Source organism: Mytilinidion resinicola, assembly GCF_010093595.1.
Source record: "Mytilinidion resinicola strain CBS 304.34 unplaced genomic scaffold BDZ99scaffold_3, whole genome shotgun sequence".
Taxonomy (NCBI): Eukaryota; Fungi; Ascomycota; class Dothideomycetes; order Mytilinidiales; family Mytilinidiaceae; genus Mytilinidion; species Mytilinidion resinicola.
This window is the reverse complement of record NW_022985439.1, coordinates 2295245-2320719: the sequence shown is the minus strand read 5'-3', so window position 1 is coordinate 2320719 and position 25475 is coordinate 2295245. Positions and strand designations below refer to the sequence as shown.

Sequence of the window (25475 nt, the reverse complement as noted above, 5' to 3'; positions counted from 1 at the left end):
TTCCCAAAACTGAGCAACTCCCAAACAACGCATCTCTTGGTGCTTCTTATGGACACGCTGGGACCGAGATGCACATTCCAGTACTATCTTATTAGCCCCAAAGCCCAGAAAGGTGCATTGCCAGCAGCCTTTCTGCCTCTCACATCTTCGGAGGAATACGTGAGTTCGAAAGATGGACCGAACTCGACATTGAAGTCGGCCTTGGCCACGACCTTGACCAGTATACTACAGCTCCGCGAACGTTAGAAACATTGTGCTCTTCCATTTCTGTGCTCTCCGAACCACTACTGATTCGAGTCCTTGATCTCGACGGTTTACCAGCCTGGGCCCAGGGCCCCGGCGGAGAACCGGATGACATACCTCTCTCAGGCACTCGCGTTGTATCTCTTGCAACATGCCCTAAATTTGCAGCACTATCCTACGTATGAGGACATTCTTCCATGACGCTGGATGTTATATCCTGTAGCGGCTGCGACATCGAGATCACCACGAAGTGCCGGTTTGCGCTTCGGCAGCTGCGTCGAAAGTACGGCTCTATCACAATCTAGTTTGATTCTATATGCATCAACCAGAAGAATATAGAGGAGAAAAACAAACAAATCCCGCTGATGGATGAGATATACATCTGGGCGACTCAAGTGTACATCCGGCTTGGGCATGGCAATGCCAAATCGGACAGAGTTGTGGCATATCTTAAAGCCGCCTCGCTAGCCACCAACAACATATGCCTTGCGGGCATACCGTGGATTAGTGCTCATACACGAGCAGATAGCCGGAAGGCCAAGCGGAAGTTCCAGCGGCATGAGGCTTCTCTTTATTTCCACTATATCTGGGATAAATTTTAGTATAACCCAAAGACTCGAATTTTCCGAAATCTGGTCAATGAAACCAGTAGCACGCTTTTTCTAGTTAGCCGAAGACTGCTAACAATGGCAAGGGACATTTTTTCCTATTCCGCAACTCACACCACCACTTCCGGCAAAATGCGCTGCCGAAGATATGAAAGACCTCCTCAGTCGCGACTGGTGCCAGAGAGCGTGGACATTTCAAGAGCTTGCGCTAGCCTATACTCTGGTCATTCTCTGCGGCGACGCCGCAGTTGACTGGGATGCCTTTATACGCGGTCTTGATGCTTTCTATCCCAAGACTGAAAGATACGGACGTTTAGGAGCTGATGAAGAGACTGTGATCGCAAGCTACCGTTCTCCACCGTTGCGTTTCTGAATGGACAGCTCTCATCGACCTCTGGATGAATGTGACACGGCCTGTCAGGTGGGGTGACGTTCAGTTTCGCATCGTATTGCCAACAGGAACATCATTCAAAGCATGCTTGCAGCACCACAAAGACGTCGACTTTGGATGGAACACCATCAAAGTCTTGTTATCATTATGCACTCCTCTACTCCTGCCGCTCCTATGCTTTATCGCCATATCGCCCGCGTTACTCCTCCTTGATTAGCTAACCTTCGCGTTCTTCGACCAGCTTGATTATTGGCTTGATTGGGTACGCAGACATTTCAAAGAAGGCTTGGCGAAGAGAGAACCTCAGGATTTCCAAATAAAGTATGCTTTCATTACCTACATCGGGGGTACATCGTTGGTATTAGTTTTCGCGGGTCTTGGCCTTTTCGACTTGTCTCGAGATAACGGGTTTGTGCCTATCCACGTCCTCGGCGCAACAACCCCATCGACTCTCAAACTGGACTCAAAAGAAACACCGTTATATGGCGCTCTTTATGCTTTGCGTAATCGTGTTGCTCCCAATCCAAAAGACCGCTCTTACGCTCTTTACGGTATACTGCGAAATCTTGGGGTACCGCTCTCGACCTTGAACTACGCAAAACCAAAAAGCCGGATCTACACGGAGCTTTTTTCCTACCTGTTAACCTGGCGCCTATCGCTGCTTCATTTAGTCATCGATGCGGGCGGGGTACAGACCAAATATTCACCGTCATGAGTTCCGGACTGGACAACCGTTTTGGACGAGACTTGGGTCGATGACAAGTACCTCTACAACACGAACGAGCACAGTGCCACGCCCAGATTGCAGGCACACGTGTTCATACAAGATTACGAGCTATCCGTCAAGGGAACATTCTTTGGGGCTGTGTCGCTATCTTCGAAGCCTTTGGAAAGTATAGAACAACACGATCTTGATACGGACACCTCGTCACTGAAGTCTTCTCGATTCATCGGCCAGGTCTTGGAAATATGCCGGTGGATTTCCGTCCTGCGAAAAGAAATTCCCTTGGTTGACGCTTACGGCCCGGTCTCAAAAGCGGTCTTTCCCGTTCTCGAAGGGCGAATGACAAATCTAAGAGATCCGAATACTCTTCACTTCAACTCAATGTATCGATTGTTCGTCGGTCACAACCCCAAAGTGCTCGATGGAGAACCGGAGGCAGTAGAGCATCTTCTAGAAGCGTTTTCACGGAACAGCGACGCTTTTGCGTACATGATAAGCTGCTTTCGCAAATTCGGCGGCAGGAGGAATCTACTCGTTCTATCGAACGGTTACATAGGGTCGGGACCACCTTTCACAAAGGTTGTTCTCATAGCGGGCGTTCCGGTACCCATGGTGGTGCGTCGCCAAGATGACGGCACTGGCAGATACGTATTGATTGGGCCAGCATTTGTACCGGGCGTTATGGAGGGCGAGCACTGGGGCCGCGGGGAGCCAGAGGAGATGGTGCTTGTGTAAAAGAAGACTTGCTGATTTCCTCGATCTGTTTACGCCAGAGCACGTGTGTTCGCGATGCCGCGGCCCCAACTTATAATTGCTTTTTACACCAACGCGCTAAATGGTGGGGCCCCTTACGCATCACTGAGCGACTCTTCGTCAACACCCTTCCTCTCCCATTTTTCTCCCGCTCCAGTGACGTTCCTCCTCGTTTCTAGTACTGCCACCAGATGATCCCATCATCAACCGACCGCCGCTGCAATAGCGACCGACGAACAAGAATCCTGCCAAGCCCACTTGATTTTCGATGGCTTGGATTCTCGACGACAGTGTGATTGCGACAACATACCACACAACCCGTTCGAGCGACCTTCGGATGGATCGAAAGGGCATCTTCAGCACGCCGAGAATAGTGTCTCCACGTAACTTAGCGATCCGCAATATGCTCCGATAGACAATGTGCGGTACGCGTTGATCAAAGTAGCACTGGAGGAACCACAGCTGGCAGATAGGATCAAACAATACGCGTCGAGGGATAAAGCGGTGCCGGCGGATGTGGTGGCTTGGCTCGACTACTAGGATCAAGAGGGTTATGAAGATGGCGATGGAGATAATCAAGAATCCGAGGATGAACGGGGACAGACCGTGGCAACCGAGGGAGAGGAGACGGACGGGAGAGAAGTGCTCGAAATTGACGGGTCTGAAGAGAGCGGGGACTCGGATGGCACTGAAGAGTTCGTACAGACAGGCGAATCAGAGAATGACGAAGACCTAGAGGAATTGGGGGCCGTTGAGGGAAGTGAAGAGGAGGAGCCGGTGAACGAAAGTCGAGAAACCGAGATGAAGAGAACGCGGGAGATGAAGAAGAGCACTTCAAACCATTCTTCGGCCTCCTCGAACTCACACTCAGTAGTCGAACCTGACGACCCTCCTCTCCCGGCCGAGCTCTACGCCAATCCCGCACCTAGCAAAACCTGGAAGGTTTCATACATCAAAAAGGGCTTGGGAATTCCCGAGGACGTGAAATTTTTCGAGGATCCGTACGTCACTATTTGCGTCGAGATGGAATATTTATTAGGCGACATCGGAGTGTTTGGGAAAACGATATCGAAGGATTTACAGCCGAAGGTTGAGACCGCTTTGGGAGACTTTCATGTCCGGTTTCCCGACATCTTCGTCAAAATTCCAGACCCATGGAAGACGAAGTGTATACTCGCGCTCGCACATGTATGTAACAACAGAGGGCGACGCCGCGGGCCCGAGACCATTGCGGCCTCGCCCGAGTTCAGGATGCTTCACGGCGGCATCTATCATTCGATGGCGTGACTCTGGTGATCCGCAGGCAGGACACATCAGAGCACATTCTCTGCGCTGCTACGAGAGTAAGAAATTCCCCAGTTCCACGAGAGTACACGCGGGCACACCTATCGTACGTACGCTTCAACGATGTCCTACGGGGAGACATGAGATTTCGGAGCGATTCAGAGCTGCTGGTATACCGTAGAGCATCTACCGGCAAGAAGATATTGATTCGAACACAGCAAGTATGACGCATGGTCATGGAAGATATGTGTGCGAAGCGATGCATGCGATTTCTCTTCACTATTGAAAGACTTGAGAGTGAGCGATGCCTTGGATTGGCTTCAGCGTTCAAACTAACGCCTCTTGTTCTAGGTGAAACAATAGAAATGCCAGCCATTGTACCATTTCACACCCAGCAACGGTCTCGGAAACCAAATGCTACAACGCCGCGGTCTACATCTCTAGGTAGTGACTCGCCCCCCTCATCAACTGCAGCCGTGAAGCCTGGTACAGAGCAGCATAGATTCGAAGTCGACATTACGCAGTCACCTCCACTCGCTAAAACATCTGCGCGCCCGAAACCAGCAGGGACAGCGGAGAAGGAAGTAACAAAACCCGCTCAGTCACGAAAGCGGAAAGGCGACAGTAACTCCGAATGTGCCGGGGCTTCCAAGAAGGGAAAGATTCGGAAGACGAAAGAAACACAGCGGACCAATCTTAACCAAATCAATATCCAGATGTCGACTAATCTCCATGAAGTAGTAGAAGACTGCGGATTCAAGGCCGTCACTAGAGTTCAGGAGATATCAGATGCCGTTAATCTTGGCTCACAAGGTCGTCGAAGCTGCCATGCTTGAGGGGCCCCCGAAAGCTATGAAACGTGCTCGAGCTGATTTGAGAACGGCGTTGAAGAGACTGGATGAAGTACAGCGTGAGGATAGCGAATGAAGAGAGATGTAAGCGGCACCGGGAGATAGGTCTGGGCATATCATTTGGATTGTAAGGGCATTCGTCGAGGTGGGAGGTAGTCGTTGCCAAAGAAGAAAAAGGCCGACCGAATTCCCCGACGCTTCGGTAAATGAATTTCTAAGCGCGTTGATCACGTGACGTTACTCAACTTATCATAAATCAGGGTCCCCTCATTCCCCAAAGAACATTTTCTCTCAGAAGTGGTCTACTCTCCGATCCCACATGTCTAAAATGCAACAATTCGAATTCCACCACTACACCACCCCACCCCCAGGGACCTCCCCGCGGACCTGGGAGCCCCTTGAACCGGGCATCACTCAAATGACCCTCAACTCCGATCCATCAACCGGGCGTGTGATGTGTCTGCAGCGATGGGAGCCGAATACGAGAAATGAGATTCAGAACTTCGTGCACGATTACATTGAGGAGATCTTCATCGTGGAGGGCGATTTGAGGGACCTCAAGGGAAGGGAAGGCGGGACGGTTTGGAGGAAGGGCGCGTATGCGTATAGGAAGCCGGGGATGGATCATGGGCCGTTTGGAAGTGAGGGGGGTTGCTTGATGTTCATTACGTGTACGCCTGTCGGTTAGGAGGCAGTGGAGAGGAGAGAAGGGGAGGTGGTTTGATAGTCATGAAGCATGCAGAGGAAGAGGAATGAGGTGTGAGATAATCGAATTGATTTTCCTTGATGAGTCGTAGGAAAACTAAACATGACAATGAAAAGGAAGCCACTATAGCACCTATAGCAAGGAAATCTTCCCTCGGGTTCCGCGTCGCTCTTCGTTCCTGCTGTTCCAACGCCATTACCTCTCTACTCCCAGTTCTTCAACACCGTCTCTCCTCCCTTCAGTCCCGAATACTTCAGGCTGCCCGCCCACAGCTCTTTCTGCTTCTTTTCATCCAATGCCTCCGCCGTTTGATGAGCGCCCACCGCAGACCCATCCAACGCCACAGCCTTCGGAAACCTCCCCAACGGCTCCTTCACATCGAAAGCCGCCCTTCTCACGTCCTTTGCAGAAGTGCCAGTCCTCCGTAGCGTGCCATTTGGCACGAAATACTCGTACAAACCCATAAGCGGGGTAAAGAGCGGCAAGACATAAATCAGCATGATGCGTATTAGCAGCGGTGAGTGCCGTACAATCCCTGTTGGCATACCACCCGGATCGACTGAGAGGACCGAGATGTTCGAGAGCGCCGGGTCGGCATCAATTCGTCGTTGAAGCTCGGGCATCAGCATCGCCATGAGGGTTTTGCTCATGCCATAGCGTCGCATACCTGCACCCCACAGCGCCCAGGTTCCGGCGCCTTCTCGGTCTTCAATGGGTGGCTTGGCGAGAGCGTCGATGCTGGAGAAGATAGTCTTGTGGCTTTCATCTGTGACGTGGTTGTTCCGGGGGTCCAAGGGATCGTGCGTCCAGCTCGAGATGATGACGATGCGGCCGCTTTCTTTGTCCATGCTCTGTAGGAGGAGCAGGATGAGCAGGAAGTTGGACAGGTAGTTTACGGCAAAAGTCTCTTCCAGACCTTCGCTCGTGAAAGTTTGGCCTCCGGTGTGCTGGATAGCGGCGTTGAGGATCAGCGCGCGGATGGGAGGGAGAGCGCCCGCGGACACGCGGTCGTTGATGGCTTTGGCGCCAGCTCGCACGGAGGCGAGGGTGCTGATGTCGAGAGCCACGGCTTCGTGCTGTTTGCCATTTGGTGATTTGGAAAGAATGCTCTGGAGAGTAGTGGCTGTTGCCGGGTTGCGGACGCCGAAGAGGCCGGTGTAGAGCGATGCTTCTGGGGACGCGAGGAATTGGGATGCAAATGCGGATCCGAGGCCGCCATTGGCGCCCGTGATGAGGACCGTGCCCTTGGTGTTGGCCATTGCGGTGGTGTCGTGAGATGGATCGTCGGTGCGAAATGGAGCTTTATAGGACGAAGAATCAAGATTGATAAGCAACAGCTATTGCTAATTTGTGCAGCTTTTATGTACATATTGTAGCGGTGGGGTGAGACTGCTGTGTCAGGGGGTATGCACGTCGTCTGCCTGAGTTTGTGTAAGGATAAGCCGTATGCGCCGTGGAAATTCGTCCATTTTGCTCCGCTTACTGCACATATAGAACATGGACGCTAGAACTATTCCGGCTGACCAACAACGCGTCTACCTACCTTTCGAAGACAAGCGTCTATATGTCTAATTCTTAAGCGTCACGGCCAATGAACTTCGCAGATGTTTGCAATTTTTGACTGAGTGCTGAAAGATGCCTTTCGAGAGGCCTCACAGCTAACTCTGATTGATAATGCGGCTTAGAAATGTATAGCGTTATCCCTGCCTCTCAAAATAATTGCGCTACAAATGCGTTTATTCAAGTTTCCCTTCCGTCCAGACCCTTCGCTGTAATACTATTGAATGGTCTCAATAAGGTGTCTGGTCTCAATCGACCCAATCGCTACGAAGTATGCTAGACGTCGATCATTCCATTATTCCGAGCGAGGTCTAGTGGATATAGCGTCTCGCAAGTTCCTCCCTGCTTGACAGCAACACCACTTCAACACCACCTTGTCTCCTAGTACCTTATAAATCATCAACAGCGGCATCGGATCTCCTGCACCCATGGGAATGCATTATACCCTGGCCCCTCTGCAGTACCACTTCCAGGGCAAATCCTTCCCGTGGCGCAGATCGGAAAGGAGGTTCGTAGACAAGCCATGCAGCAGCGAAAATCGCATAAGAAATCCCGCAAGGGCTGTCAAAACTGCAAGAAGCGGCATGTCAAAGTATGCGGCTTGCCCAATTCTATTTCCGCGTCTCCAGCTCCTGAAGTCTCCTGATTTGCATTCTAACTCCCGTAGTGCGACGAGCAAGGGCCTCCATGCGCTGCATGTATCGCCCGCAACACTGAGAGCACTTGCAATTACGAAAAGTCGCAATTACCCCAGGACACACGAGATGGACCTGGCGTATCTAGCAAAAGCGATGTCGAACCTTTCCCCGTGCTATCACCATCCAATGACGATGGCGGCAACCCATCTGAGACGCGCCGACTGGCCGAGCTAGAACTGATGCATCGTTGGTCGACAAGCACTTTCAAATGTCTGTGCATACTGCCCGAAGATGTCCAGTACCTTCAAATCGCGGTCCCCCGTGCAGCTTTCAAGCACGACTATCTCCTGAATGGTATCATGGCCCTAGCTGCATTGGAGATAGCGATAGGCGACGACGCTATCGACCAAGCAAAGAAACGGGCATACCTTGATCACGCATCAAGATACTATGCCCTGGCCAGCCAGTCTCTCCGTGTAGCGCTCTGCAATATCACCAAAGAAACGCACCATTCGATTTACCAATGCTCGATGATGCTGACGGTCATCAACATGGCCATCCCGCTGTCCAAGCACGTCGAAGACGATGAATTTGATGAGAAACGGCTTGGCATGCTGGATCGTATGGTTTTGCTCTTCAATCTCTTCCTTGGTAATGGTTCCATCGTCCTTGTAAATTTTGAGTGGCTTCTCAATAGCCCGGCCGAACCTTCGCTCCGCGCGGGCATTGCATTGAGGCAGAAGATGCGACCAGAGAACCTGGATGCCTTAACGACAGCTGCGTTGGCGCGGCTTTCATCTGTCATCGACGCAGCACTCGCTTGTGGTGACTCTATGGCGATCGATGAGTCCCTACACCCGTATCAAGGAGCCGTAAAGCAGCTAGGAGAGTGTTTTATGCTGGATTCAGACGACTCGATCAAGGGCTTCTGTATCTCGTTCCCCATGTTCGCTGGTCCAGAATTTGCCCTCTCTTTCAGGCGGATGGAACCTTTAGCACTTTTCATCGCCATGCATTGGGCTGTTCTCCTACAACGCCTCCCCGCGGAAGCTTGGTGGGCTGTAGGGGTTGGGAAGCAGCTAGTGCTAGAAATTTCGGAGATGCTATTATCGGAAACGCAGCTTACCACGATGGTGGAGTGGCACCAAAACATTGCATGGGCACGAGAACAGGTGGGACTGAACCCCAGCGACGATACACAAAAGCCACAACCAGCCGCTCGAATCCAAAAAAATGGTTCGTTCTGAAATACATCTACGCAGCCGCTACTGCCGCAGCCGTCGCCGCATACGTCACCTGCCATATCCTCAAAACACTCGCAACCGCCATAATCGCCCAGCGCTCCCCCAGCTCCCCCGTCGCACCCCTACCCAGAAACTGGAACTTCCCAACCTTATCCATACTCAGCTTCCCGTTGTCCGCCCACACGGCCACAACCTCCCTCCCGGCGCTCGCCAGCCCGGCGTCTCTAGCACTCCGCTTGCCGCCGCGCTCCTCCGCCGTCTCGCCGTCCACCCGCACCAGCTTCCACCCCCGCGTCCACTTCGAGCTATCCAGCCCCTGGACTTCGTCGCCGCGCGATGGCCGCCACTCGAAGCGGGCGGGGAGTGCGCTGGCGCCGTCTTGGACTGGAATTGAGAAGGAGTACGTCGCGGACTTGAGGCTCCAGTGGGCGCGGAGCTGCTCTTTTATGCCGTAGGCGGGAAGCGTAATGATGGACTGGTTGGAGAGGTAGCCTTTCGTCTTGGCCGTCGCAAGAGGAGTGCTCGACGCCCTGTCGGGTCCGCTGTGGAGCACGAGTTCGGGCTTGCTGCCGAAGCCCGCGTGGAGGCTGACGGAGTGCTGGGGCTGCGAAGCGTGCTCGCCGAGGTGGAGGTGCGCTTTGTGGAAGTAGAGGTTGAATGTGAGCGGGAATCCGGCATTGTGGGCTGCAGATGAGGTTGGGGCGGCGGTGTTGGACACGGGGTGGTGCGTTAAGGTGGTCATGGTGGAAATCTGGAATGGATGATGCTGTGCGGTGTCTCTGGTAGAGAGCTAGAACAGAATGGGAAATGAAGGGCCTTGTGTATAAGAAATTGGGGTTTTTGAATCGTTGCGATGTAGGCCCGAGGAGGGTTCTTAAATGTAGTCCTTTGCTTAGTCTAAATACGCCTCGTCTCACGCTGGCGGCACATGCTTCCCACTTCGGAATCCGTGTAACTGCAACCAAGACTATCTTGCACCGCCTTGTGAAGAGGACGGGCCGCCTGATTGGTGGTTATTTGAAGCTTATGTCGATCTGCCATGGCGTCGTTCGGTTGATCCCGATACGCGTATCTGCGGACACGAAGCCTAGGTCACGTGACCTATCACCATCTTACAAGAAAGTAATAGGTAGAACACCACTCCAAGGCCACATCTCAAACTCGAGACAAGAGCCAACCCATTCGCCCCTAGCCCTATACATGGAAGTAAAATCAACCACCTGTCAAAAAGAGAAATGTAGTCATACAGACGAACGTCGTAACCTCCTCCCCATCGCCCATCTACCTCCGGAGCGGCCTTACTTCCTCCACCAACTCCGGCAGCTCAGATACCTTGTAGTGTTTTTCTCCAGCTACTGCTTTGTAAAAAGCACAGACTTGGTCCAGCTGCGTCAAAGCTATTTCTTTGCGCTCGATCCACTCATCTATCCAGTCTTTAACGGGTCGACGTGCGCGAGGGGGTAATAGCCATGTCCTACACTTCGGGCAGGTATTCGCATTTTTGTTCGTGGAGTTTGCCCAAGTGAGCATGCATTTTGTTCCCATAACGTGTCCGCACTTAAGTTTCATGCCAAGATGCTTTCCGGTATAGGGATCCCCGCAGATAAGGCATCCCTCGTGGTCGTCTCGGTCCTCGATTGCTGGACCCCAGAATGCCGTACCCAGGTCATTCGACAGGACGTCGGGGCCTAAGGTTTCGACAATGTCTGTGTTGTTGTAGTCGATGTTGTCGATCCTGCTTTCAAGAGCATCTAATTCCCATCTTATCACACGGACTAAAGCCCATATGTATTTTTGGATGCTGGGTCCACATGTGTATTTTCCGCTACGCGGCAGCAGGCCTAAACGTTGCCAAAACACGCTCTTGGGGAAATCCGCACCGCGAGCTACAACCACAGCCGCCTTAACTGACACATGCAGCATACGCATGACCGTAGGGACGTACACGCTTTGGGGGCTGACTGCAGTCACACTATTGTAAAGAGCTTTTTCTGCAGCGAATAAGGCTTCGTGTGCAGCTTTCCAAGAGCGTAACATCTCAGTCAGTGGTCTCTTAGGTATGAGGTATGTGTGAACGACACAGTCTTCGAAAGATAAGCCAGCGGCTTTCACCCGGTTCATTTGCTTCTCATAATGCTCGAGAGCCTCGTCGATTTCAATTTCGGGCAAAAATGTACAGGACACTCTCAGAATGGATTCAAAGAATAGATTGTCCGGGACCTGTCGCATAGCGAAGTGAGGCATGTTGCGATATTATAGAGATTGTGTTAATTTGTTGACACTCTTATACCGCCACCGGAAGGGGTTATGCTTCAGGCGATCTACACTGGATTGGAGCTTACTATTATAACAGGTTCGATACACCAACGGGTCAGCTCTAACGAGGGTAAGAAAGGGTGCACAGGCTCGACGTACAGCCCGTTGCTTCAGGTTCCGACCGGTAAGTTGAAGCACCACACGCAGTAGCGGAGAGGCCTAAGATTGTTGACGTGAAAGGCCGGGCTGCAAAGGTTCGGTGGTAGGAGGCTAAAAGGCAGAACTTGAGTTCGAGGACGAAGGTCGAGTTGTAGGGGGGGTTTGTGGGTAGTGAAAAACTCCAATTTGTACTAGATCTTGGGTTGCGCTCTGATGTATGCTCTGATATTCCCAATCACGTGAAGGATGCCGTCTATGGTAAGGGACCACTCCCAGGGGCGGGAGGCCCCACATCTGACCCATGAAATGGATCAAGGAAAATTATCTAGAAGATAGCTTATGGGAGATGTTCAAACAGCTGCGATATTTAGTCGTAGAATACTAACACTTGCAAGAAATCCAATTCGTGTTACCAGCCTTCCCGCAGAACTAAGGACTAAGAGTGAAAAGCAGACGTACGATATCCCATAATCAAGCTACGTTATATTAATACAATTCGCCATGCAAGCCGCGCGGTACGCCAGTCAGATCAGGGTCACTTTCAACTAAAGCGACTTCTGATGTCGAAGGTCTCAAGATCCTTACATCCTCCACCAGATCCGCCAACCCAGACTTCCGGAACAATACGTCACCAGCTACCTCTTTCACGAGGGCAGCTAACTCGTCCAATTGCGCCAGCGCAAGGCGGATCCTTGGTTCGACCTGATCTGGGGTTGGACGACGTTCCCTCGCAGGGAACAGCTTGGCCCGCACTTGCGTCGAGTTTACCCAGCGTAAAAGGCGGTTGTCGCCGACGACGTGTGAACAGGCATGGAGTTGGAAGCCTGGATGCTCCGGCGTATAGGATTCCTTGCAGATGCAGCAATCCGTGTGATCGCTGCGCTGATCTGAGACAGGGCCAACGAAACGCGCGCCTTCAAGATCAGTAGCGGACAAGTCCGGGTCCACGTTTTCCAGGATAGTTATTTCAAAATCTGAGAATGCGCCCGAGTCGTCGATAGCACTTTGCGCAATGATATGGAACTCACATTCGAGCCATTTGACGCACTCTTCCGAATCGTCGGTGAAGTCGAGGCTAGTTTCAGGTTCCGATTGCCCTGGGAATAGCCCCAGGCGCTTACGCCTAAGAAAGACGTTATAAGGGGAAGGGAATTCGGCGTAGACAATACGGACATACAGATTCAACATCAATAGGAGTTTTGCAATGCATGGACGTGGATCCGGGATTTTTTCACTCTGAGGATCGCACTCCGATATTCGCGTCACCTCCTGTGTGCGCTCGGCGACGATGGAGAAGAGAGCGTTGTAGGCCAGGCCGAAACGGAGTTGCTCGTCGCTGCTGTCATCTTTAGCTTTGATGAAGTCGAAGGAGGTCAGGCCTAGATTGGTCACAAGGTCAGCCATAACGGTCGCGTATTTGTCGATACAGACGTCGAGACTCGAGCCGTTTTGCTGTTCCGAGGAGTGGGTATCATGCTCAGCCATTATGATCAGCAGGTAATGAACACAGAAATCTAGAGTTGTGATCTTGGGAGGTGAGTGAAATTCCAATAGGGAAGGGAGAGTGATAGTGGTGCTCACGTCATTTTTACATTGTATAACTACACAAAAGAGGAAACCAGTTGTGAAAGAAACAACAAATGGATGTCAAAGAAAGAATGAAGAGAAAATTTGGGATTCACAATGTACACGCTTCCCATTGGTGAGCACCTGCTTCACAAGCCATCAAGTCCAAACTGATTGACATAATGCCAGAGCGTCCAAACCTCATCCAAACCCTCACCTGCAGGCTAACTACCTCAGAAAGCCTCAACAGGGTGTACGCGGATTGGAAGTGTATTCGCTCTCCACGGTTTGTGTTAGTAAGTTGAAGCTCCACAGACAATGGCAGGAAAGCGTACGGATATCTGGCAAGGTACTGTGGCTCATAGCTCCGCTGGCCGCAACCATCCCAACGGTCCTCGACTCCATCCGGAGTCATTTCCCAACCTCATCAATCCTACCGCAAACAAATCGTAATGTATCGAGAGCTCTTGATACTCTCATCCACCCATCTGCACATCCCCAGCCTCTTCCACCTTAATACCACCTCCCTTCCCCAACCCCTCCAACACCGCCTTCAGCCCCCTCACCCTCTCCTCTAGCTCCCCAATCTCCTCCTCCTGCTCTTCAATCGCCCTCCCCACGTCTGGCAGCGCCATAACAGCCATCCTTGCCCTCTGCAGCTTCAACTTCAGCTTTGTCGCTTCGCTCGGCAGGCCCTGGATATCGAGCTGGTTCGCAGCTTCGGGGTCGACGGTGTGTGTAGGATTCGGGTCTGCAGGCTGCGCGGTGGTTGTGAGGAGGCGGGTGAGTAGGGTATGCAGCGGTGGGAGGATGTCGAAGCTGGACGGCGAGGGGAGCGGTGGTGGTGCGGGAGGTGCTGGCGTGGAGGAGGGAGTTGCGGAGGTCGTGTGGAGGGCGAAGGTGGGATGGGTGGCGGGGGTTTGGGGGTTCGACATTGGATCGTTGGCTGGTATGACGGTGTTGGAGAGTGTGAAGTTGTGGAGTTAAGATTCGCGTGGGAACAAAAGAACAGCGCCAAGACGCGTCAAAGCTCCCGAGGTCGTGACAATCGGAATTAGATAAACACCGCCGCCGGTGAAATCTCGTGATGCGCAGGTACCGACAAGGCGTGGTGTTGAGGTTGATGGATAACGGGCTGAATCGGAGGGGGGTTCGGAGCTGCGGGCATGCGTGTGATTCCCGCGAAGAGGTCCAGCAGCTACGTTACCTCGGGTGATGGCACTTTGTCGTTCTTCGGCTTCAATTGTCCTCGCGGGTACGTATTCCAAGGCTTTTCTTTTCACCGTTATCGCGGACGCTGCCGTGGGTGACGTTGTGTTGCTTTTGTGGTTGAGCGTTTTTCACCCCGCTACTCTACCCCTCCACCACACCACTCTTCTCTCCCGATCACCTGTTGCCAGGACACCGTACAGTGCTACGTTGCTGTAGGCTTTTCTTCTCCCTCATTCAATTGAGTCTCTCTCACCTTTTTCCACCTCCTACATTTTCTCAAGTGAATCAAGATGGTGAAAGTCGACCAAAAAGCCGTCCTGATTGTCATCGATGGATGGGGCATCGCCAGCGAATCCTCCCCCAAGGAGGGCGATGCTATCCTCAATGCCGACACGCCTACGATGGATGGCTTCAAAGAGGAGGGATCCACGACCGCCCAGGGCTACACCGAGCTCGAGGCTTCTTCCCTTGCCGTCGGGCTGCCTGAGGGCCTGATGGGCAACAGCGAGGTCGGCCATCTCAACATCGGCGCCGGAAGGGTGGTCTGGCAAGATGTCGTGCGAATCGACCAAACAATCAAGACCAACAAGCTGCGTGAGGTACAGACTATCAAGGACTCGTTCAACCGCGCGAAGAGCGAGAATGGACGTCTGCATTTCCTCGGCTTGGTATCGGATGGCGGAGTTCACTCCCACATCAATCACCTCATTGCTCTGATTAAGGTGGCTAAAGAGATGGAGGTCCCGGAGGTCTTCATCCACTTCTTTGGTGACGGAAGAGATACGGATCCCAAGTCTGGAGCTGGACATCTGGAAGACCTGTTGGAAGCAACCAAGGAGATCGGCCTCGGAGAGATTGCCACGATAGTTGGCCGATACTACATTATGGATCGCGATAAGAGATGGGACAGAGTCGAGGTGGGCCTGAAAGGCATAGTCTCTGGGGAGGGCGAAGAAAGCAGCGACCCTCTAGCAACAATAAAGGAGAGGTACGAGAAGGGGGAGACGGATGAGTTCCTGAAACCGATTATCGTTGGCGGAAAGGACCGTCGCATTCAAGGTATGCTATCTTTCAGGTTACTCTTCGAACTGTATGCTAATTTGCATAGACAACGACACCCTCTTCTTTTTCAACTACCGCTCCGACCGCGTCCGAGAAGTCGTCCAACTCATCGGCGACTTCGACCGCTCTCCCAAGCCCGACTTCCCCTATCCCAAGAACCTCAGCGTCACCACCATGACGCAGTACAATCTGAAGTTCCCTTTCCCGATCGCCTTCAAGCCACAACACATGGGCAACGTGCTGGCCGAGTGGCTAGGGAAGCAGGGCGTCAAGCAATGTCACGTCGCCGAGACGGAGAAATACGCACACGTCACATTCTTCTTCAACGGGGGCGTAGAGAAGCAATTTGAGAACGAAGAACGAGAGATGATTGACTCGCCAAAGGTCGCAACATATGACCTGCAACCCAAGATGAGCGCCATGGCCGTTGCGGAGAAGCTATGCGAGCGCATCAGGACGGACAAGTTCGAGTTCCTAATGAACAATTTCGCGCCGCCGGACATGGTTGGCCACACTGGTGTGTTGAAGGCCGCGATAGAAGGTGTGACGGAGACGGATAAGGCGATCGCCAAGGTGTATGAGCAGTGCAAGGAGAGCGGTTATGTGCTGTTTGTGACAGCTGATCACGGGTGAGTTGTGCAGTTTCTGAAACCCATATTTATTACAATACTAATGTCTTCTTCAGAAACGCCGAGGAGATGCTTAACGAGGAGGGCAAGCCGAAGACGTCACACACGACAAACAAGGTCCCCTTCGTCATGGCTAACGCACCCGAGGGCTTCACCCTGAAGAAGACGGACGGTGTGCTTGGGGATGTTGCGCCGACGGTCCTCGCTATCATGGGTCTTTCGCAGCCGGAAGAGATGGAGGGCCACAGCCTTTTGATCAAGCCATAGAGCCATACCTTTGGCTAAACACTGAAGCATTTCGAGAAGGCCAGGGGTGTTGAGCGTCGAGGAAGGAACCTAGTGGACGATTCGACGACTTTTCATGTTGTATAAGATCGGATAGAAATAACCACAATGATAGAACCTTGATTTTAGAAACACATTCTGTGAGCAAGTTGTGCAGAGCATTACGCCTCCCTAGATTTTATCGTTCGGCTTTTTAGAAATGTTTGGAATGAAGGGGTTACATCGTCGAGTCTGGGCCCCGGGAACGGGCTCGACATTAGAAAATCTTGGCACGGAAATAGTGAAGTTGAACCTTGGAAAGAGTGGGGACAGATCGCCTGTGTATATATAAATAGTCGAAGTCGCCCGCCCCAGCAACGTCTGCGAAACCACCAAGCCCTTTTTTTGCAACCAAAAGTGATGACTTCACCCACGTTCACGTAGTAGGCAGAGTGTGTTCTTAGCGATATGATAGGTTCATATCTTACTGATTTTTCTTTCTCGAAAGCTTATGTGGGAAGTTACCAATCTAACGATCTTGGACACGTGACTTTTGGCGGGTTTCCGGTCACGTGCATGTCTCCTCCTATAGTGTATATGGCCTCTGCCCCTCGAGTCAACTGCAATCAAGAATGCACTTCAAGATCTTGGTGAGGAGTATGTTCCATATGTGTCTTCAAACGTCTACGATAGAAATCTTTCTCTCTGCCGTATTCATTTCGTCTTAACCCTCCCAAGTCCATGAAATAGCAGAACATTCAAAACACGTACAAAATGAATGCACACACCCTACGTTAAAGTCTCTTTCTTATCCGCAACCACGGCCGGGGAACAGCAGCGCAAAAACATGGGAAAATCCCGCAAAAAGAACCGCTCATCCCCGGACTCGAACCTGGGAGCAAAACAGGACCCTCAAAAAGATCCGCTCATCCCCCCGAACTCAGGCCCGGGAGCAAAAAGAGCACCCTCCGAAGAGAGTGTAGCCACGGTTCACGTTTCTCTCATAAACCGACGAGGTATTTCTGCGTACTGGATTGTTCCAAGGGAAAAGTCCTCGCTTTCCCAACTGCGCCAGGCAGGGGGAATTGGTTTATTGGTGGGAGCCTGGAATTATGCGGTACTTGTATTATACCTCTGGTAACTTATGTTTAATTTGTGCTGGTGCATAAGTTATGCGCGGTGGTAAAGCGCTCATAACACAACGCACGCGTTCGACAGCTCTTGCGGAGATGACGCCGGGGGATTTTTTTTGGAGAGCTGTCTCATCAACTACCCTAGGAATGCGTTCGTAACACTTCACCTTATCTCCTCTATTCTGTTTCACGCAAATGCGCCCCGGCCCCGGCGACTCTCGCATTGGTGGGTGAGAAAGGGGTTTTCGCTTTCACCTTTCCTTCGCTGTCAACGAAGTCCGCCTCCATTCTCCGCGCAAAACCTCTGCTCTCAATAACTACTCGGCAACCTCTGCGTGTATATAAGAAACAATCCATGAACAGCGCGTGAACCTCCAGTGGCCGTTTCGGACCCATCGCCACCTCGACGGCCCAGACGGCTCACGCACCAAGATCCAACGAATGACCACCGAGGCGACTGTATACTCATCGTAGCTATACCTTAGCGAGGAGGTACGGCATGAAAATGTCCTGTGCGTAGATCGGGGGAGCCTGGTAGGTAAGATTGTAGAGTGGAGGATTTGATACTACAGTACACCGAAGGCACGGATAGGTCCCGAAGCCGGGCGGGACATACTGCTTGCCGCCTATCGTACCGATACAGCTTTTGGCACAATCAAATACTCGGTGGGAGAGGTTCACCTGGAAGATGTAGCGACATAGCCCGGTAGGCGATACCTAGGTACGCAAAGAACCTTCCACGGGCCTGCTACCGGCCATGTCCACGGTCCATGAGCAGCAACGGTCTATGAAACAGCGTCGGGAGTGGGCGCAGATGCAGGAGAATGGCGACAGTAGATATGTTCCGCATAGGCGTCTCTTTCCGTAGACCTCAGCGCAAAGAAAACAACCGTCCTAGCACGTGGCATTCGTTCTGGGCCTATGCTGCGCAAAAGTCTGCACACAAATGCCGTTCATCTAAGCACCTCCACCCTTAACGCCCCCTCCGTAATATGTCTGCGTACCCGCGTTATGCGCCGCGACATTTCCCGTGTTGCCCGTCTGCCTAATGCTATACGTCGTCCCCTTACCTTCCTTCTCCGGTCTCAACCCCTCAACCAGTTTCTTGACCGCCTCTTCGAGATACGGATCCAGTCCCTCCGCAGCATCCCCCAGCGTCTCTGCCACATCGAGCGTTGTGATCGCTCCTGCAGATGCTTGGGTTTCCGCGACCTCGGTGATCTCAGCGGCGTCCAGCTCTGCTACGCGCTGAAGCGTCTGTGCCGGCTCCTGACCCGGCAGTAATATCAGCTCAAGCTGAGAGACCAGAGCCGCGATATCGTCGATGAGGCTGGCCAGCTCTTTCTTCTTATATAGAGCCCACTTGGTTCTCTTTAAGAAGTTAGGGCGTTGTCGCTCCACCCGTTTCCGCGTCTTCGTGATTATCCCCGAGTGGACAAATAATTGCGCTGGCGACATGTCCGCGCCGGGATCATACGTTGCGGTACTAGAATCCCCAAAGATCTCAGATTTCTCCTGCCCTTGGACAAACAGATTGCAGAGATCGGTCAGGATCTTCTCGGCGCGCTTGTAGCGGTCCTCTGGCAACGAAGCAGTGGCGTGGTCATGGATGCGGATTGCTTCGCCCCAGCGTGAGAGCCGGAAGCCTGCGGCGTCGAGTTTGAGCTGCGAGGTTACGAGGTCTTGGTCGAAGTTCTTGGCAAACTGCACGTATTCGAAGCAGTCGACGGAGGCGCTGAAGAGGCCGGCGAGGCCGGCGATGCCGACGGCGAGGCCTGCGGGCTCCATTATTAGGCGAACTACGGGGATATGGTTTGGAGGAGGATTGGAAGATATGGGGGAAGGCACAGAAGATATGAGGAAGGATTATCGTGCACGAGGTCGAGCGAGCCGGGGGGCTGAACCAACATAGTGAGCGTGAGGGACGTGCTGGCCGCTAAGGAGAAGAAAGCTGAAGCTGAGAGCGAAAGAACTGAGGAAGTCCATCGTGCACAAGGCTGAGCAATTCCGTGGGGCCGAAACAACATGGTGGGGTGGAGGGACGTGCTGGCGGCTAAGAAGAGGCAGGCACCTGAGCAGAATTTGTGGAACACTTCAAATGGCCCGTGCAGCAACATCAATAGTATTTCTCAACACGACGTGAATGAAACGAGTTTAAAGTTGCTAGGAGAGCTTGAACACCAATTTCGAGTTCTTTTGGCCAGCTTTTAGAAAATAATTTCAACGTTATGTTGTGCTAGAAAAGCATCAAGAGGTTGACTTAGTCAGCGGTGTTCCAGGAATTCTGCTCAGGTGCCTGGAGGACAGCAGAAGCTGGGAGCGAAAGAATAAATGCCGGAAACAATGATCGGATCCATAATTCTCCTGGTCCTGTGATCTATAAACTTCTTGTCAGCGCTACAATACTAAAGGCTCGATCGAGATGAAAATTGTCGTTCATGCTCAGTTCCGACGAACGCCATGCGCGAGAGCGTAAACATCGAGGGGAATCGCGGGAACGTTGCGGCCAACAACACCGGAATCCAGATCTATAACGAGTGTGCCCATGAGCGAGAAGGTAATTGCCATCTAGGTCTTGATAAGTGGACGTCGTTGCTAAAATGCCAATTTACAGGCCAATCCGTCGCAGAAAAGGAAGCCCAATGTCGAGATGCCATCTTCCTTACCGATCCGAGCCTCGATCGTGAACGCATCCGAAATGTGAAAGGAGATAGAGTCATTGGCACCTGTGAATGGATCAGAGACAACCAGCTGTACGGATCATGGCTGCGAGATGGGCCGCCTCTTCTCTGGATATCAGGCGGCCCTGGGAAGGGAAAAACAACGATGTCTATGTTTCTGACGGAAGAGCTGGAACAGGAAGAGAATGCCGACGTGTGCTTCTTTTTCTGTAGTCACCAAGACGACAAACGCAATACCGGCGTTGGTATACTTCGAGGGTTGATATACCAGATTCTTGAAAAGAGACCAGCAATGACGAAACATATCATGCGCGACATGAGGGACAAGAAGAGGTCAGAGACGGTATTAGACTCCTTCGAAGCACTCTGGGGCATTTTCCAAAGATTACTGTGCGATTCTGAGCTTGGCACACTCTACTGCGTTCTGGATGCCCTTGATGAGTGTCTTGAGGAATCCAGATGGGTTTTCATCCGGAACTTGGTTGCCGCTGTGTTGGAACGTAGCTCCTGCCCTAGACCACATGGGTTCCGAGTTGTCGTTCTAGTCGCGATATTCCTGGTTTACATACAACTAAAGCCGCGCGTATACAGCTTGATCATGGTCTTGACGCAGAAATTTCTGGAGACATCCGCCAATTCATATCTTCTAGACTGAATGATCTCGCTGCTGAAGGACTCAATGACAGTATTCGAGCCGACATCATGAAGAAGCTTTTGGATCGGTCTGAGGGCACCTTCCTTTGGGTAGGCTTCGTGATGGATGAGCTGAGCAGGAGAGCGACCTTGAAGGAGATCTTGATAACATTGGAAGACACACCCAGAGGACTACCCGCCATCTACGAACGAATAATTCTCAGTATTGAAGATAGCAAGACGGAACTCTATACGCAGTTATTGCACTGGGTAGCCTTAGCCATCCAACCTCTTGAGCTTGCAGACATTGCAGCAATCATCAGAACGCAGTCTTTTGCAACAGGATCCTCAGCTCTGATCACTCAAGAAGAGTCGATCCGTCACGATATTGCAAGTTGTCCGCTTTTTACGTCCATGGGCAGGAAGTCAGATTGATCCATCAATCGGCAAGAGACTACTTACTGCGAGTAATTCCTGATAGGGACGAAAAGCTTGAGCGGTTCCGAATCAAAACTGACCAAGTCCACTGCGAATTAGCAAAGACTTGCGTGGCTTACATTGACGCCAATCTCATGAAACGCTACAGTAGAGCAGAATACTACTTCCCGACTCTCGGCAAATACAAAAGTGGCCTTGTAGATCGCTGTACTGAGCAAAGCTACCCCTTCTTGAGGTACGCCGTGAGGTACTGGCCAACACACGCCCGGGTTTCCTCAAACAGAGCCGGGGATATCATTACTTCCTTCCCGGCTTTCTTTCAGAACAATTCCTCGTTGATGGATGATTGGCTCCGTAGCTTCAACCCTGAGCTCTTACAAGAAAAAGATGTGACCTACGTTCACGCCGCAGCTTATTACGGAATTCGCAAATGGGTGCAAGACTACCTTTCTCAAGATGATTTGTGGTCCAAGGCGTTGGCTCTCCTACGGCCAAGACCGTCAAAGAACTCTCTCTTTGCACTGGCGGTAAAAGGCGGGCGCAAAGACGTTGCAAAATTGATGCTTGAACATGGCGCCAGCGTTCACGCAGTCGACGGACGCGGGTATCCGGTTTTCGCTGATGCTATGAGCCGTAGGCATATTGACATGGTACAAATGATGCTTGAATGACATGTCAAGGTGCAATATATAACGGAAACACATGGCAACTGGGCCAGCCCTATCGAACTAGCGGCTCAATATGGATATGAGCCAACGGTGCGGCTACTAGTAGATTATATGAAAAGGAAAGTTTCCCATGAGAAGTTGGGCCTAGAATTATATGATCCACTATCTGCGGCAGCGAGAAAGGGGCATGGCCACATCGTCCGCTTACTCCTTGACTCGGGCGCGAACGTGGCGCATACTTCTCCCAGAAGCCAATCGAAAGAGCATATGATCATAGACGCCATCCGGATGGATGTGACGGAGGAGATAGTAAGACTCCTCCTGGACCATGGCTGCGATGTCAACATACAACAACGGTATGGGCGGAGACGGTATCGATATGTCGGCTACTCGCCGTTGATACAAGCATGCGTAGTTGGCAAGTTGGACATCATGCAGGTCTTGCTAGAGTATGGTGCGGATGTCAACCTTTGTGACCTTTGTGACGGTTTGGGTCGTAGTCCTCTTGACTATGCTATCCGCGCTGGCCATCGGCAGGCGGCAATCTTGCTTCTCGAGAACGGTGCAGAGTCCCAAAGCGCCCTTCATTATGCCGTTGGGAGAGGGGACAAGGAGATGATCAAAAGATTGCTTGTCAAAGGATCCAAACGAGATCAGAAGGTTGTCATGGATATGACTGGTGTAATGATGACACCTTCGGAATGGGGCGCCCATTGTGGAAGGGAAAATGCTGTACGGTTTATGGAGAACTATGTGGTGAAAGAATGAAAATGCTGTTGATGCTTTACTTGTACATGGGCTGTCAAATCTACGTCATGTACCTTTGTACTTCGTAGCAGAATCCTATTCTAAACTTGGCGAATGAGCTTCAAAGCTCAGACCAGAGGTCGCAGTTGACGAGATGTAATCACGTGTCACGCTTCATGAACATAGTCCTGAAGTCTTGAATTCCTTCTAGGATTGACGTGATAGCAATACACAGGACGTGAGAAATATACAGCAGACATTCATTCACTCCTTGGCACTTCGCCTCGATGCACCAATAACCGAGACTCCGTCAGCACAGGCCTTGTCGCCGTTTGGACCCCACATCGTCGCCCGCCTTCAGCTCCTCCATCCCGCAATTGTTTCAGCTGAGCAACACAGAGACATCACATCTTGCACTCCTCGCCCTCTCCATCACAAATATCTACCACTCGACCTAATACCAGACCGAAACTGTTCCTCCGCGACGAATATTGCGCCTAAGGATCGTCCGGTCGCAAGATCTGCACAAGACCACCTGCCGAACCAACTCCACCAGAGCCTGGAAGCCTGATCTAGACGCCTTATCACGCACTGGAATCAAGAGCCCCCTTACATAGAAGGCATATATACTATATTCGACAGCCTTACACCTTCTGCCTCCGCCCTGTCCCACAGCCTTGAGCGCATATCTAGGCACCCATCATACGGCTGCCGGCTTCTCACAAACGACTACGCTACGACCGAGCATTCTATTGAAGACACACACTACAACCAGAGTCGTGGGATCGAACACTATATACCATGGCGAGCCCACAAGCACAAATCCAACCATGCCGGTACAAGACAGGGAAGACGCTCGGAGCGGGGAGCTACTCGGTCGTCAAGGAGTGTGTGCATATTGATACCGGGAGGTATTATGCCGCCAAGGTCATCAATAAGAGACTCATGGCCGGGAGGGAGCATATGGTGCGTACGATTCAGGGTCCGGAGGAGATTTGGGCATACTTGAGGTCAAAGGCAATACTGACAGGCCAATTCTAGGTCAGGAACGAAATCGCCGTGCTGAAGCGGGTCTCCATGGGCCACAGGAACATCTTGACGCTGGTGGATTACTTCGAGACCATGAACAACCGTGAGCGGAATGTCTCGGGGGTGTCCTACCTCCCTACAAGACCCCACTAACCCCATTTAAAGTCTACCTTGTCACCGACCTCGCTCTCGGCGGAGAGCTCTTCGATCGTATCTGCAGAAAGGGCAACTACTATGAGTCCGATGCTGCTGATCTGATCCGCGCGACCCTATCCGCGGTCGCCTACCTCCACGACCATGGAATCGTACATCGTGATTTGAAGCCTGAGAACCTGCTCTTCAGGACACCGGAAGACAATGCGGATTTGCTCATTGCGGATTTTGGGCTATCCAGAATCATGGATGAGGAGCAGTTCCATGTCTTGACTACGACATGTGGAACGCCGGGATATATGGCGCCTGAGATCTTCAAGAAAACTGGCCACGGGAAGCCTGTGTGCGTATACCCATAAGACAACTCTCCCTGCCCCGAAACCTCTATTTCCCTTGGCAGAGAATCGTAAACAGTTGCTAACACCCTTTACCAGCGACGTCTGGGCCATCGGAGTAATAACCTACTTCCTCCTCTGCGGCTACACCCCATTCGACCGCGACTCCAACCTCGAAGAAATGCAAGCCATTCTAATCGCAGACTACTCCTTCACACCCTTGGAGTACTGGCGCGGTGTTTCCCTCCCTGCCCGCGAGTTCATCCGCCGTTGCCTGACCATCGACCCCGCCGCCCGCATGACCTCCCACGAGGCCCTCTCGCACCCCTGGATCGCCGATAGCACCACGAGCGAGAACAACGAGGATCTTCTACCGACCGTTAAGAAGAACTTCAATGCGCGCCGCACACTGCATGCTGCCATTGACACCATTCGCGCGATCAATCAGCTGAGAGCGGGCGGCGCGGCTGGTATGATGGATGGGGTTGTGAGCCACGATCCAAAGAGGGGAGCAGCTCCGTCGGCGAAACCGTCACAGGTTCCGCAGCCTGTGGCTGAGGGGAGCGACCCCATGGAGATTGACTCCCGGAACAACGGGCATGGGCAGACGGAAGAAATGATCAGGGAGCAGGAGAGGAAAATCCGGGAGACGACTCAGGGGATGTGGCGGAGGTGAGGTGAGCGATGATGATCTTAGAAGCTATGAAGCGATGTTTGAGCGGATATTGCGAATAGAGTCTTGAGTGGTTTTCAATTTGGGGGTTCTTTGGTTCGTTCTTTACGACATCCAGTGTGGATGTCATTTGTCGATGAAGATATACGCTTGTACGACCTGGTACGGCTGTTGGATGCATCAATGGGGAACAAGATGGTAGGCTGGTTGGCTGGCACGGTGTTATTAACCCAGGAGCTCTTCCAGGATCTCTGGGTGGTAGGTACTTCGGTGGGGATACATCTCCCCGCGTCCATTTCACTGGAATTTCATTGCATACTCAAAAACTATCTCTTGCCACTAAATATGTTCTACCTCGACTTACATCACCCGCCCGTCTACCTACTACACACATTCCCATTCATTCATTCACACGAAACCAGCCTCCCGCCCACAAAACATCTTTCCCTACTTCTCAACCGACAATAATCCCAAGTTCTCAGAAATCTTGATTCTAACTCGGGGGGTTCATACCACCTCTACGCCACCGATAGACCTCCTCGGAACCCCGCCCAACGGCCTCTCCGCTAGCGCTGGTATCGTCGACCCACTTGGAGGATTCTTCTTTGCAATCTCCTTCATTCTGGGCGGTTTCTTTGGTCGTCCCGCGCGCTCTCCTCCTCCTGGATTCTGCGTTTGCTGAAGATCGTGCGCTATTCCCCCGGGGACCGGCCCGCCCGGGAAAGACGTCTTCGTCGAGAGTGTCTGGCGGTATTGGGAGAGGGGAAGATGGGTATTCGTGGGAGATAGTTAGATCTGGGCATGGGCGCCGGGTGTGTCGCGCGTGGATGCATTG

General features: G+C 52.1%; 13 protein-coding genes across 13 annotated transcripts; 7 read left to right on the top strand and 6 right to left on the bottom strand.

Moving 5' to 3' along the window:
* Positions 1-551: 551 nt before the first annotated feature.
* BDZ99DRAFT_378421 (uncharacterized protein) lies at positions 552-845 on the top strand (the record flags this gene model as incomplete). Its single annotated transcript, XM_033715112.1, has 1 exon — positions 552-845. A coding segment is annotated over one exon (294 nt), but the record flags the coding sequence as incomplete, so codon positions are not given.
* A 154-nt stretch (positions 846-999) lies between these two features.
* Positions 1000-2811, top strand: BDZ99DRAFT_567200 (uncharacterized protein; the record flags this gene model as incomplete). The annotated part of the gene is made up of 3 exons (XM_033727662.1): positions 1000-1185; positions 1484-1793; positions 1959-2811. 3 exons carry the CDS (start codon positions 1000-1002, stop codon positions 2699-2701), a joined length of 1239 nt encoding a protein of 412 aa, XP_033582299.1. The 3' UTR covers positions 2702-2811.
* A 486-nt stretch (positions 2812-3297) lies between these two features.
* BDZ99DRAFT_194094 (uncharacterized protein) lies at positions 3298-4120 on the top strand. The gene has a single exon (XM_033713182.1). It carries the CDS (start codon positions 3521-3523, stop codon positions 4004-4006), a length of 486 nt encoding a protein of 161 aa, XP_033582298.1. The 5' UTR covers positions 3298-3520; the 3' UTR covers positions 4007-4120.
* Positions 4121-4855: 735 nt separating this feature from the next.
* BDZ99DRAFT_459234 (uncharacterized protein) lies at positions 4856-5703 on the top strand. Its single transcript, XM_033719118.1, has one exon. It carries the CDS (start codon positions 5174-5176, stop codon positions 5540-5542), a length of 369 nt encoding a protein of 122 aa, XP_033582297.1. The 5' UTR covers positions 4856-5173; the 3' UTR covers positions 5543-5703.
* BDZ99DRAFT_459233 (NAD(P)-binding protein) lies at positions 5609-6865 on the bottom strand. Its single transcript, XM_033719117.1, has one exon. The coding sequence runs from the start codon at positions 6817-6819 to the stop codon at positions 5764-5766; it is 1056 nt and encodes a 351-aa protein (XP_033582296.1). The 5' UTR covers positions 6820-6865; the 3' UTR covers positions 5609-5763.
* Positions 6866-7643: 778 nt separating this feature from the next.
* Positions 7644-9005, top strand: BDZ99DRAFT_378341 (uncharacterized protein; the record flags this gene model as incomplete). Its single annotated transcript, XM_033715105.1, has 3 exons — positions 7644-7712; positions 7788-7913; positions 7971-9005. 3 exons carry the CDS (start codon positions 7644-7646, stop codon positions 9003-9005), a joined length of 1230 nt encoding a protein of 409 aa, XP_033582295.1.
* A 7-nt stretch (positions 9006-9012) lies between these two features.
* Positions 9013-9744, bottom strand: BDZ99DRAFT_516065 (uncharacterized protein; the record flags this gene model as incomplete). The annotated part of the gene is made up of 1 exon (XM_033725032.1): positions 9013-9744. One exon carries the CDS (start codon positions 9742-9744, stop codon positions 9013-9015), a length of 732 nt encoding a protein of 243 aa, XP_033582294.1.
* Positions 9745-10283: 539 nt separating this feature from the next.
* Positions 10284-11387, bottom strand: BDZ99DRAFT_550056 (uncharacterized protein; the record flags this gene model as incomplete). Its single annotated transcript, XM_033726974.1, has 1 exon — positions 10284-11387. The coding sequence occupies exon 1, from the start codon at positions 11244-11246 to the stop codon at positions 10284-10286; it is 963 nt and encodes a 320-aa protein (XP_033582293.1). The 5' UTR covers positions 11247-11387.
* A 424-nt stretch (positions 11388-11811) lies between these two features.
* BDZ99DRAFT_194066 (uncharacterized protein) lies at positions 11812-13178 on the bottom strand. Its single transcript, XM_033713181.1, has 3 exons — positions 12999-13178; positions 12595-12944; positions 11812-12540 (listed from the first exon to the last, which is right to left on the bottom strand). Exons 2-3 carry the CDS (start codon positions 12900-12902, stop codon positions 11904-11906), a joined length of 945 nt encoding a protein of 314 aa, XP_033582292.1. The 5' UTR covers positions 12903-12944; positions 12999-13178; the 3' UTR covers positions 11812-11903.
* Positions 13179-13459: 281 nt separating this feature from the next.
* BDZ99DRAFT_567192 (uncharacterized protein) lies at positions 13460-13918 on the bottom strand (the record flags this gene model as incomplete). The annotated part of the gene is made up of 1 exon (XM_033727661.1): positions 13460-13918. The coding sequence occupies one exon, from the start codon at positions 13916-13918 to the stop codon at positions 13460-13462; it is 459 nt and encodes a 152-aa protein (XP_033582291.1).
* A 175-nt stretch (positions 13919-14093) lies between these two features.
* BDZ99DRAFT_435611 (uncharacterized protein) lies at positions 14094-16228 on the top strand. The gene is made up of 3 exons (XM_033717489.1): positions 14094-15254; positions 15304-15886; positions 15943-16228. Exons 1-3 carry the CDS (start codon positions 14486-14488, stop codon positions 16151-16153), a joined length of 1563 nt encoding a protein of 520 aa, XP_033582290.1. The 5' UTR covers positions 14094-14485; the 3' UTR covers positions 16154-16228.
* A 1646-nt stretch (positions 16229-17874) lies between these two features.
* On the bottom strand, positions 17875-19190 carry BDZ99DRAFT_194019 (uncharacterized protein). Its single transcript, XM_033713180.1, has one exon. The coding sequence runs from the start codon at positions 19069-19071 to the stop codon at positions 18241-18243; it is 831 nt and encodes a 276-aa protein (XP_033582289.1). The 5' UTR covers positions 19072-19190; the 3' UTR covers positions 17875-18240.
* Positions 19191-22833: 3643 nt separating this feature from the next.
* BDZ99DRAFT_459229 (Ca/Cm-dependent protein kinase B) lies at positions 22834-25108 on the top strand. Its single transcript, XM_033719116.1, has 4 exons — positions 22834-23416; positions 23492-23582; positions 23645-23975; positions 24067-25108. The coding sequence occupies exons 1-4, from the start codon at positions 23252-23254 to the stop codon at positions 24641-24643; spliced, it is 1164 nt and encodes a 387-aa protein (XP_033582288.1). The 5' UTR covers positions 22834-23251; the 3' UTR covers positions 24644-25108.
* Positions 25109-25475: the final 367 nt, after the last annotated feature.